Genomic DNA, 12,893 nt, shown 5'->3' with positions numbered 1-12,893 from the left:
ATATTTGTGCTAAGCACAAGTGGTACTGGATGTGCTTCTGGCTGATGGGGCATACATGAATGATTTGCATTCCATTCACGGTTCGGAAATGAGGAATAATCCTCCTATTTTTTGGATCTGTGATAGAATTATGTAAATACCTTTTGTTTTAAGCAGCTCTACTGTGCTATGTTAAAGAGCAATCTTTCTTCATCCATTTACCTGCATTAGAGAAAAGAAGTGGTTCATGAGGATTCCTAAGTGATCCTGCAGCCAGCCTTCATTCATGACGTCTGCTCGCTCCTGCTCAGCTTCCTCCTTCCTGTTGTCACATATATCCCACAAGAGGTCTCTTAGATCCTTGTAATCACAAAAAAGTAGATTTTTAATATACAGTTAAATCATTTTAATTGTTCCTATTAGATTTTTGTTTTCCAAAATATAAACTATGAAAAGAATACCTAGATTTGTTACGTGTTTATTATACTTCGGCCTGCAAGAGGTAAATACGTACAGTGCAGAACCATAGCCATTTGTGGGGCTCCTCTCTGAGTGTGGGACAGCTCCAGAGAGCTACTGGGCTGTACTGAACATGCACAACTACTATGTGGACAGGTGCTAAGGCCACAAAAGCAAGTAGGAATCAGTGTAGAGGGGTGGCTGGGTTTGGTTAGGTCAGCCGGTTGGGAGGGGTGGGGGTTAGAATACATGAGTACAGATATTCCTTAGGTAATTCATGAAAACGGACACATTAGCTTCTGACATCTGGAAATTGTTCATGAGCCAATAGAAAGGAAATTGAAAATCTCCAACAGCGGTGCAAATAACTTTAATATTTTAACTCTCCACTGATATCTCCGCACCCTTCTATCCTTTTTTATAGAGAAAAGAAACTCAAACTGTATGAAATAAAAGTGATAAGAGGGTTACATAAATAACCAAATATTTTTGTTTATTTGACAATTTTACCTAACTGCAGCAGGTCAGAGAAACTGTTAGAAGCCATGACTAGGCAGGATATCAGCCAGCTTCAGAGGAGAACTTGCAGCTTAAAAATGAGCTGTTGTTTCTTTTACAGGAAGTGGACACAACCAAAAAAAATGAAAACACATTCATGCCTAAATACGCCATTGCTGACATGTTTTATTAAAGTGAGTCTGTACATAAATTTAAGGATAAACTCCTTGTACACGCTCTTATCATCTGTCGTCTGGACTACTGTAACCTCCTCCTCTCTGGTATTCCACTAACCCGACTCTCTCCTCTACAATCTATTATGAATGCTGCAGCCAGACTCATCCATTCTTCCCACCGCTCTTCTTCTACTGCATCTCTTCGTATTTTTCTTCATTAGCATCCATTTCACCTGAGAATCAAATTCAAGCTCCTGTGCTTTGCCTTCAAATCCCTCCACAGTTCTTGTCCCACTTACCTTTCTGACCTGATAGAAAAATACACCCCTAGCCGCTCTCTTCGCTTCTCTAATTACCTACTACTGACTTCCTCACTCGCACGGCTCCAAGACTTTTCTAGAGCAGCCCCAACTCTCTGGAATGGTCTCCCTCGTCCTATTCGGCTTGCCCCTACTTTCTGTTCATTTAAAAGAGCACTCAAAACCAACCTTTTTAAACTTGTCTACCCATCTTCCTGTCTCCTAAACCCCCACTACTACCTAGCCCCCTTCCTATTGTGTGATATTCCCTCATCTATTGGATTGTACTCTCTTCTGGGCAGGGTCCTTTCCTCCTCCTTTGTCACTGTCTGTATTTGTCTGTCATTTGCAACCCCTATTTAATGTACAGCGCTCTGTAATAATTTTGTTTGTGCTGAAGTTCAACTTTAAAGGAAGGGACTGAATAGCTGCATTTAAATAATGCACCTAAAGATACCTGCATGTTTCAGAGAGCCCCAAAACCTGGAAAGGTCAGTCTTTAAATATATATGTTGGGATCTTTTTCCTCCTGCATCTTTTGTTGGTCAATAAGGCTTATGTTGGAGGATGCATTAAGTGCACTCTATAGCAGATATACAGAAGCCACACCTTGGACTGCACCTGACACATCTCATAAATGTACAATTATATGTTTCGATGTATTTCAAAGGGAAATTTTTTGGGGTGTTGTTTTTAGGTGTTACTTACATCCAATCTTTGATGCAATTCTGCTTTTGTCTCATCATCTCCCCACAGATCTTCTGGAATGGAATTAAAATCAGATTGCCACTGGGAAACAAATTCCTGTTTATGATCTGGACGTTTTAGAAATTCTTTAAATTTATCCCTATAAAAGCAATATTTTGACATAGTAATTTTGTAGAGTATATTACAATAAATGATAATTCAATTATTTATTTACCGAGCAAAAGGTTGCAGTTTAACTTTATCAAAATTTGTCTTCCCTGTTCCCTCCCCCCCCTTTTAATTTTTCTTCTATTCCTTATTTTAACCTCATGATGTCATCTCTAGATCCTGGTTTTAGAATTCCTCCCAAATCCTTAAACTGTAAGTCAAGAAGTGGATTGTTTCTTTGTCAATAGACAATAAATGAGCATTTTTTTGGAAAGTCAATATAAATAATAAAACTGCTCTAAAATATTTAATAAACTGCCATCTGTCAATGATAATCAGGGTCCAGCACTAGACCTGGAGCTGAAATGATCAGTTTCTGTTTTCCTGGAGTCCCCCTATAAATGTAATTTTGGATTTTTGCCTATTATTACTCTTTAGGATATATCAATAACCCTTATTTTTAGATAGCACATGGGAGGGTTAGAATCTCTTATACAACCTTGTTAGTAGTGACCACAGTCACTGAAACTAAACGTGATGGGAAATCCAAAATTTCAGCTGTCACTAAAACAGGAATAGGTGGGAAATCTTCCAGCACCAGTCCTAAGCTGATCATAGCCCACACAATCAACAAAGTCTCTGTAAACTCACCTTTAGCTGTATCAAAGCAATGTAATATGAGTACAAACCTAAACAATCTATTCAATTAAGTGTAAAATCAGGCAGGTCCCTGGACTACATAGTTCTTAGTAGATTGTACATAGTTGTTAGTAGGGAATTGTACAAATTATACAGTGTATGGTCAACCTAAAGCTAGTCATACACTAATTTATTTAAGCAAGACCAGGTAACCGATTGACATCTCTTTAATAGATGACCTGGATTGACACCCTTCATTATTAAATACTGGTCAGATTTCAGCAGAAATCTGATAACATAACGATTATAAATGGTGTCTGGACTGGAATAACTGGAAAGACTGGAATAAGTGTTTACAGTTTGTTGTATATACATGTTCTCCCATTGGCTAGTTGTTGTCAGGGGTGCCAATAACACTTACCGTATGTCATAAAGATAATGAATTACAATGAAGCGTTCTTGTCTCATACTCTTTAATCCAGCTTTGATAGCAGTTTCATATGCCTTTTCTATATTCTCCCAGTATGGAACCAGGAACTCTGGAATCTCCTAAAGTGTAGAGGTTTACAAGAATTAAATTAAGGCATTTTTTGTATGTGTTAAGGCCACATCATTTGCACATTTTATAAAACATCTCAATAATATTGCCAAATATATGCATAAAAAGTATCCTAGCTATGTAAACAGCCGAAAATCCTTAAGTAAAGCAACTCAGTGTCATTGCATGATTGTGTTAGGTCAGAATGATCAAAGTGTACCTTTGTCGGTCTAAATGATAGAATCTATAGTAGGCCACTGGCAAACTATCCAGGAATCACTAATTTAAACCTGAAAGATGTCATTTAAAATATTTAGGAATCTAACAGAATCCAGCCTATAACTTAGCTGCAGGCACTATAGGCAATATGTGTACTTAAAGTTCTTTTAAGTTTACTTAATAACTTAGATTTTTAAATATAATATCTGGAAATTATTTTTAATACTATTTTACATATTCACACACATCGTGAATTTTTTTGTTTTAAATGCAGGTCTCAGCCCTTACCTTGGGAAGTGGCTCATTTACATACGCCCATTCTGCAGATCCAGGCTGAATGGGTGGAGGACCTACAGGTGTGGGTGCTGAAGGCTCAGGAGTAGCTGGGGCTGACTTACTTTTCTTTCCAGGCGATCGGCCTCTGGGGGATCCTTACAAATCAATAAAAAACATGTGAGAAATTAAAGAGTAAAACTTAAATGTAGTCAAATATTTAATGACATTTTCTATGCTTAATACATAAACATAATTTTTAATCTGCCCAGGTTGTAGAAGCTGCAAGGTAAAAATGTTGCCATAACTTGAATTTAGATTTGGTATTTTGCTTGTTTGCTTATAGTCAACACCAGGTTTTCCAACCACTGCATGATCCAAAGAAATGACTCCAAAAGGTTCTTATTGTGAACAAATCCTAAAATCAGCTAGCAGAGAGATAAATATAACAAAGCTCCAGGATGGTCCACATATCCACATGTCCACATAGGTGCTAATATGACTTGTGCCATTGCCCCTTCATGGTCTCTTTCCAGAACAAGTATTCACGACACAGTTGTTTTTTAGAAATTGGATATAGAATAAATGGTTAAAGCAGAACTCCAGCCAAAATAACAAGATAAAAATGAACAGTCCACTGAAAGTTAAAATACCAAAATCAGCTTTTGTTTTTCAGCTTTAATGCCAAGATTTCCACATTCAATGATGGAAGAATGATTACAGGGCTGCTATGATGTGTGTCTTTTGTAATTACCTAGAGTTCAGTTTGCAGCCAACTGTGTGCAATAGCAGCCACTGCATTAAAAGGGCATTGATGTGTTACAGGTAAGTCCCCTGTCCCCTAAGTAAGGGCATCCAACATATGGACGACTCCCAGATACAAACAGGCTTCCTGCTCACTCGCATGCAGGACAGAGGCTTGATGGGGGGGTCGCATTACTTGCAAAATACATTTTTTGCTGTTCTGTAACCTCTTGTAACTCTTTAATGACCAAGACAAACTTTGCAGTTGTTTCTTTTTGCATATCAAAGCACAGCTTGCTCCAGACGTTAATGAATGTCTAGGCTCAATAAAGGTTTTTTTCATTGACTTTTGTTCTTCATCAAAATATGCTTTAATATGTTAATATTGGATGGTGAAGACTTTTACACATAATACTACTGAATATATTTTTGAAAATGCATTATTGCATATGCTACAATACAGAAATCTGTGGCTGTTACAAGAATGGGACCTCTGCATTCTTTGTCATAGCTTGTAATATTACACATCCTCTTCTTTATGCTGTTCTCTAAACCTTTTTACTATTTGTGGGATTTAAGCTTTCTCCCTCCTTCTCCACACTGTCATTGATTCCTTTTCTTTCTGTTGTTTTCCCTGCTGTCATCTCTCCTGTCTCTGCTGCTATTTGCTATACATTCTCTGTGCCATCATCATGTCCCTTTTTGGGTAGTCATCTCCCTCTTGGTCTCTAAGATATTTTCTTTGACCACTTTTGTGCTGTCATCTCTCTCGTCTTGTGCTGTTATCTGGACCCCCTTGTACAGTCATCTCTCTCCTATACCTAAGATAATGGGCCTGATTTATTACACTTTCTTCAGCGAAGCTGGGTGATCCAGCAGACCTGGAAGAGATCTGATTCAGGATTGAAAACATTTGCTAATAAACAGCAAATTACTTTTAGGAAATCCATTCCAGGTTTTCTGGATCACCCAGCTTCACTCCTTAAAGTGTATCCTCTCCAACCTTGGAAAGCTTTAATAAATCAGGCCCATTATCTCTGTCACATCATATTGTTCCCATCTCGCTTCATCTGCTCTGATGTTATCTTTACCTATCCATTGTTTCTCATCCTTCTCCAGTCATCATCTCTGCTATGTTTCCAATTTACATGGGATAAAACCCTACTGTAAAGGTAAGCATTGGGATACCAATAAGTGAAATAACACCTGCCTGTAAAACACCTATAAAATGCATTTTCACACTTAAAAACTGATATACTTAACAATGACTCATGGAAAAACAAATGCTTCTTTAATTATCATTTACAGACATGTTTTACCAGGTGCCCTGACATCCTTAGCAAGTTTGTTGACAATGCTATACTCAGGGGCTTTGCAATTAACTTGAAAAATCATCAGCTATAAGCTTGAAAACAATTTACCGTGAAGTTACAATGGTCAAATTTTCTACCATAGACAGGAAACACTTTTAGTGAAAAAAAAAATCACATATTCCTACTATAAATTCACTCTGTCTTCCTGGTTGAGAATTATCTGCTGTCATTTTGCAAACTTCTTCCTGTTTCTCTGCTGTCATCTTTCACTTCTCCTGTTTCTGCTTTGCCATCACTTTTGCTTTTGTAGTCTCTTAGTTGTTGTCACCCTTCTGTCATCTCTCACCTGTGTTTGAGCCATTATATCTTCCCTATCTATGTTGTCAGCCTCTTGTCTATGTGCTGTCATCTCTTCCCTATCTATGTTGTCAGCCTCTTGTCTCTGTGCTGTCATCTCTTCCCTATTTATATTGTCACCCTCTTGTCTCTGTGTTGTCATCTCTCACCTGTTTCTGTGCTGTCATCTCTTCCCTATCTATGTTCTCACCCTCTTGTCTATGTGCTGTCATCTCTTTCCTATTTATATTGTCACCCTCTTGTCAATGTGCTGTCATCTCCCACCTGTTTCTGTGCTGTCATCTCTTTCCTATCTATGTTCTCATCCTCCTGTCTCTGTGCTGCCATCTCTTCCCTATCTATGTTGTCACCCTCTTGTCTCTGTGCTGCCATCTCTTCCCTATCTATATTGTCACCCTCTTGGCTCTGTGCTGTCATCTCTTCCCTATCTATGTTGTCACCCTCTTGTCTTTGTGATGTCATCTCTCACCTGTTTCTGTGCTGTCATCTCTTTCCTATCTATGTTGTCAACCTCTTGTCTCTGTGCTGCCATCTCTTCCATATCTATGTTGTCACCATCTTGTCTCTGTGCTATCATCTCTCACCTGTTTCTGTGCTGTCATCTTTTGCCTATCTATGTTCTCACCCTTATGTCTATGTCCTGTCATCTCTTACCTGTTCCTGTGTTGTTATCTTTTCCCTATCTATGTTGTCACCCTCTTGCCTCTGTGCTGTCATCTTTCACCTGTTTCTGTGCGGTTATCTCTTCCCTATGTATGATGTCATTCCTCTTTTGTTTCTTTGTTGTCATCTTTCTTGTATCTCTTTTTTCCTGTTTGCTGTCATTTCTTTCCTGTCTGTGTTACCATCGCATTCATGCCTTGCCGTTATCTCCCTTCGATCTGTTTTCCTTCCTGTTCTTCATATTTATCTAGATGTGTCCACCCCTCTCTGCACCCCCTACTCTATGCCACTGCTGTAGGTAATATGTGATCTAGTCACATTGCAAAAATATCTTCTGGTACAATCTGCAACATGGTCCCAGATAACACACACATTTTACTTTGCATTATACTTATACAGCTTACATTATACAGCTGAAGCAATCAATTTATTTAATTCAGAAACTCTTCCTGACAATCTTTTGTTCCAGTACAATAAAACATAGGGCCTGATTTATAAAAGCTTTGCAAGACTAAAGAAGATAGTTCATCATAGGTGAACATGTGTGATCCAGCAAACCTGGAATATATTTTGTAAAAAAAATTTGCTATTAGCAAATTTTTTAAATCTTGGGCCAGATCCATTTCAGGTTTGCTGGATCACTATGGTTCACCTATGATGGTCTATCTTCTCCAGTTGTGAAGCGCTTTGATACATTAGACCTGATTTATTAAAGCTCTCCAAGGGTGGAGAGAATAAACTTTCATCAGTGAAGCGGGGTGATACAGTAAACCTAGAATGGATCTGGTCCAGCATTCAAAACATTTGCTAGCAAATAGCAAATGATTTTGAAGAACGTATTATAATTATTATTATTATTATTAATAATAATATTAATAATAAACAGGATTTATATAGCGCCAACATATTACGTAGCACTGTACATTAAATAGGGGTTGCAAATGACAGGAATATAGACAGTGACACAGGAAGAGGAGAGGACTCTGCCCTGAAGAGCTTACAATCCAGGAGGTGGGGGAAGTATCACACAATAGGAGGGGGGATATGTAGTGGGGGGAAGTAGTAGAGGATTTAGGAAACAGAAGAAGACGGGCAGGCAAGTTTGAAGTGAGGTTATGAGTGAGGAAGTCATTAGTAGGTCATTGGAGGAGCGAAGAGAGCGGCTAGGGGTATATTTTTTTACCAGGTCAGAAAGGTAATAGGGACAAAAACTGTGGAGGGATTTGAAGGCAAAGCACAGGAGCTTGAATTTGATTTTAAGGTGAAATGGAAGCCAATGCAGAAACCCATTCCAGGTTTGCTGGATCCCCCAGCTTCACTGATGAAAGTGTATCTTCCCCAGCCTTGGGGAGCTTTAATAAATCAGGCCCATTGTGACTGCAAATGCATCTATGTTATAATTCAGTTTTGCTAAAAGCCAGTAATGCCAAAGCTAATAATAAGTAAATTGAAGTCTACCTGTTTTTGGTGATTTTGGTTCTGAGTCTTTTCCTCGCGGTGTATCAGCCTTCTTTCCTTTCTTATCTAGAGAAGTATCTATGAAGATAGAAATCAAATTTTAGCTCAAAATTGATTTTTCAATAGTTTTGCAGAAACTTTAGTTATAAGTTATAAGCAGCATTCATGAAAAACAACACATTAAAGACTTACAGAGATCTTTCCATACATACATAATTGCAACAAGTATGGTATGGACATTAGATTTTGAGCTCTTTTGAGGGACAGTTAGTGACATGACTATCGACTTTGTACAGCGCTGCATAATATGATGGCGCTATATAAATACTGTGTAATAATAATATTAATAACAAGTAAAAATTAGGAATTGCCTGCATTTAAGAGTTTGATATGGAACTTTTCCTCCTGCTGGTTAGGATGAGTAAAGAGCAAAAACCTCTGTGATGTAGAAATATAATAAATTTGCTTATTGTAGATGCAGGCTAAGGTTCACCTGTTGGCTTGTTATGACATATATGCATTATTTAATATTATGAAAAAGCTATATCATGACTTATATCTGTTTTTAGCATTTTCCTTCTTGCACTCTCAATCCCCATTAAAGCAAATAGTTGATTTGTAGCTGCTACTCCTGTAAGTGTTATTTCCTCTACACTGCTTGCTACATTAGAGATTTAAGAGACCCAATGTCCCACATCCCCAGGCATTTATTGATATCTGTGACAATATCAGGGATATTTCTCCTAATTACTGTCCTGGTGATACAACAGCAGAGAAATAAAGAAATCCCACATTTGACAGCTGTCACCATAACACGTGGCCGCATTGGAACATTTTACTTCTGTTATGGTGACTACAGTAAAACTAGATATCTCATCACTTACTGTTTTACTGAACATCAGCCTGCAATAAACACCTGTTAGATATTCTAGCCCTTCAGCAATCTACCCAAAAAACAGAAAAAAAGTTTAGGCTTAAGTAAACTTCTTTAATCTACAAAAGCGTCACAGATCCATCCATCCATGTATTACCAGGTCCTTTCATTTTTACATCATTATGGGAAAATAGAACATATGACACACAGTTTTATGAAATAAATATTAATATTGATAGAACTAGTTACAGCTAATGTTCCATGCTTATTTCTTTTAAAGCTGATCTTTATATATGTACCTTATATATATCTTAAGAAATAAAAAAGACTATAAATTCCATATAAAACACATTGGACCCTATTTATTAAAGCTCCATTCCAGGTTTGCTGGATCACCCAGCTTCACTGATGAAAGTGCATTCTCTCCAGCCTTGGAGAGCTTTAATAAATGTGGCCCATTAACTCTCCATCAAGCAAGGCTTTTTACCATACACAATGATTAGTATTATGAAGCTTCTTGTGTGTACAGTGCTCTGATTGGTGGAGCTTTTTTATATATGTTCTCTTTATCACATGCAAACGTATTAAGTACAAATACTATTCCTGCTTTTGATATTAATCACTAGAATGCAATTGAACTGAGAAAATTCCTATCATATGTAAGATTACTACACTTTGGCAAACTTTTACAACTGCCCTGCCTGTCTCTGTAAAGAAGCAGCAAGCCACACCTCACAAGTTTAAGATCATCCTCTGAACTATTTTTCCTATAAAATAAAAAAAAGTATTAATAAATAACAATGACATAATGTTTGTGGTTTGCTACTTCTTTATTGTGCATAGATGAGGCAGTGAGGTCACCTGAAACCACAGGATCTGGAGCTGTACTACCAAAATCCTCTGCAAATATATCTAATATCTCACAGCCTACCCTAATGGCTTTTTATAAAAATCAGATCTGTGAATTGAATTATTATAGAAAGCATTATATTCTCACTGGTAAAGCCAGGCAGTATTTACATTCTACATGACTCCCTACAGCAGTAGTACAAATTACAGGTTCCTGTACAAGCTTTGCATTCAGCCACAGTGCAATGCCTGCTTCAGTCATTCTTCACAAGCTTCTGCAGCACAAGTATTTTGGACTTGCGTACAGAAGTATGGGGACACAAGAAGCAGGACAATAAATAGTGCATGGTTTGCATTTACCTAGCTTAAAACACATAAACAATGCTATTTTTTCCTACCAACTTACTTTACAACCAGTCATTTTCTCCAAAACTGTGCATTCTTTTGTGCTAAATGTGACCTCAAATAAAGCCAATTACACTGCCTCAGGAGAAGTGCATTGTGCAATTGGCATTTTTATTTTATATTGTAGGCAATACGTCAGCTAAAAATGTGCACATTCAAAATTATTTTCCAAAAGCCTATATTCATGAGTCCACTGAACAAAAATAATACTTTTATTTAAATGATTTTTTTATCGCACAAACTTTATAAAAACCTAAAATGCTGCATCCCTGCCACCCCAATACCATTTCCTATGTAATTGTCTTTGAGCTAAGCCTCTTTTCTGGTTCTGAGCCTTATAAGGTTTTAAATGTTTTCCTGTCTATAAATGTACTATGTATACTTTGTGCATTATTTCCAAATATAAGACAATCTGCCTTCTCAATAGGATGTAATCTATGGGATTTATCTAGTTTTAATGCTTATTTAAAGCTCCATATATAGTTCTGAGGGCTTTGTACACAAAACTCTATGATTTCCCTTCCCTTTCCCAAAAAGCAGAAATATTTCTTGCATACAATTACAGTACAGAATAATAGGTAATACATGCAAAAATAATCTTTGGAAAAAAGATTCAATAAGTAAAGATTATTCCCGTATACAATAGGGGATAGTTGGCCTGATTTACTAAAGCTCTCCAAGGCTGGAGAGGATACATTCATCAGTGGAGCTGAGTGATCCAGCAAACCTGAAATGGATCTGTCCCAGAATTCAAAACATTTGCTAACAAATAGCAAATACCTTTAAAGGAAATCCATTTCAGTTTGCTGGATCACCTAGAAGTGTAACCTCTCCAGTCTTGCTTTAATAAATCAGGCCCAATGTGTAAGAAAGTCTGTTATTGTTGAAGTTATATAATAAAAACTGAGGCACAGGAGACGTCTAGTACATATTTTCATGATTTGATAATAAAATAGAAAGGAAAAAGATAAAGTTTGATCCTTTAGGTCATACAGAGGTAATGAGAAGTCATATCAACAATGTAAGGAAACAAAGTCTCATGATAAGTCACTTTCTGAAGGATATCAGGAAGAATCAGGAGAACAGAGGGAAGAATAGATCCAACCTCCAGTTGGATTTCACACAGAATCAGAAGGACAGGAGATTCTTCAATAGTTTTTTTATGATATAAATATAGTTCATAAGAGGTGTCCCATGTTATATCTGGTTTATTACAATGCCAGTCAGTTATAATATATAGCATGAAAAGCAAGACCACCATGCTGAGCATCATGCTTTGACTAGACAGCAGCAGAAGTGGTAACATAAAGATGGTTAGTGTTAAATTAGTTAGTGGAAGGTTTGAAAGGAAAAACAATTCCAGAGATCAGTCTTCAATTAAGAAGAAACAGAAGTCACAGGACCTTTGGGTGACTTCGATCTTCCCTTTCCTTTTTTTGCAGATGTCTGTTTTCCGGGAGATGGTGGATGTGGATCTTTGGTGGGCTCTGGAGTAGAAGGTGGAGGGATAGTTGGAGCCGGTGGTGTGACTGGCAGTGGTGGAATCTCCTCCTTTTTCTCAGTCTCTTTATCTGTGGATTACAAAAAATAAAAATCACAAATAAAAGGGAAAAGGATTGGTAATGAGGAAAGGCAACAAAGACCCATCATATGGTGTGAGACTTCTCAAGGATAAGCTTTAAAGCTGGTTTAAAACAGGAATCTCCAGTAAATGTCTGCTATGTTTTAGCACTGCTACCACTAATATATGGGCCATGGTCGTGTCTTAGTTTCTATCAATATTATCCATACTAAAAATTTTTCAAAACATTTCAGACACCAAACATATATCACATTGGCATTGGGAAAGTGACCCTGGGTAAAGTTAGGTACCGTATTTTTCGGCGTATAAGATGCACTTTTTCTTCCCCAAAACTGGGGGAGAAAAGTGGCTGCGTCTTATACAGCGAACACAGTCTTAAAAATAATTAAAATTTCATACTCACCCGATACCGCGATCCCACGATGCTGCATGCTTCTTCTCTCCTCTCCTCCTGGCTGCAGCGCGTGTCTTCTCCTCCTCCGAGCGAGGAGAAGCCGGCACACGTGCCCCCGCGATCCTCCTTCTCCGAGCGAAGAGAAGCCGGCACACGTGCCCCCGCGATCCTCCTCCTCCGAGCGAAGAGAAGCCGGCACACGTGCCCCCGCGATCCTCCTCCTCCGAGAAGCCGGCAAGCACTGCGCCCCCGCGATCCTCCTCCTCCGAGAAGCCGGCAAGCACTGCGATCCCGGAAGCACGCTGATCCTACGCACAGT

At 38.1% G+C, this 12,893-nt stretch overlaps 1 protein-coding gene across 3 annotated transcripts in view; it reads right to left on the bottom strand.

The window, feature by feature from the left end:
- The window catches only part of SPEF2 (sperm flagellar 2), an 81,891-nt gene that overhangs the window by 21,250 nt on the left and 47,748 nt on the right, over positions 1 to 12,893 (bottom strand). For 2 of the 3 annotated variants that reach the window (XM_072416585.1, XM_072416586.1), the window contains exons 19-24: positions 12,002 to 12,169; positions 8,471 to 8,548; positions 3,951 to 4,093; positions 3,327 to 3,454; positions 2,120 to 2,258; positions 202 to 339 (exon numbers count right to left, since the gene is read on the bottom strand). In XM_072416585.1, coding sequence (XP_072272686.1) covers positions 202 to 339; positions 2,120 to 2,258; positions 3,327 to 3,454; positions 3,951 to 4,093; positions 8,471 to 8,548; positions 12,002 to 12,169 — 794 coding nt within the window. Of the gene's footprint in view, positions 1 to 201; positions 340 to 2,119; positions 2,259 to 3,326; positions 3,455 to 3,950; positions 4,094 to 8,470; positions 8,549 to 11,604; positions 12,170 to 12,893 lie in introns of those variants that run through there. The other variant, XM_072416587.1, reaches the window with a different exon arrangement.

Source organism: Pyxicephalus adspersus, chromosome 6 (assembly GCF_032062135.1).
Source record: "Pyxicephalus adspersus chromosome 6, UCB_Pads_2.0, whole genome shotgun sequence".
NCBI lineage: Eukaryota > Metazoa > Chordata > Amphibia > Anura > Pyxicephalidae > Pyxicephalus > Pyxicephalus adspersus.
This window is presented reverse-complemented; position numbering and strand designations above follow the sequence as displayed.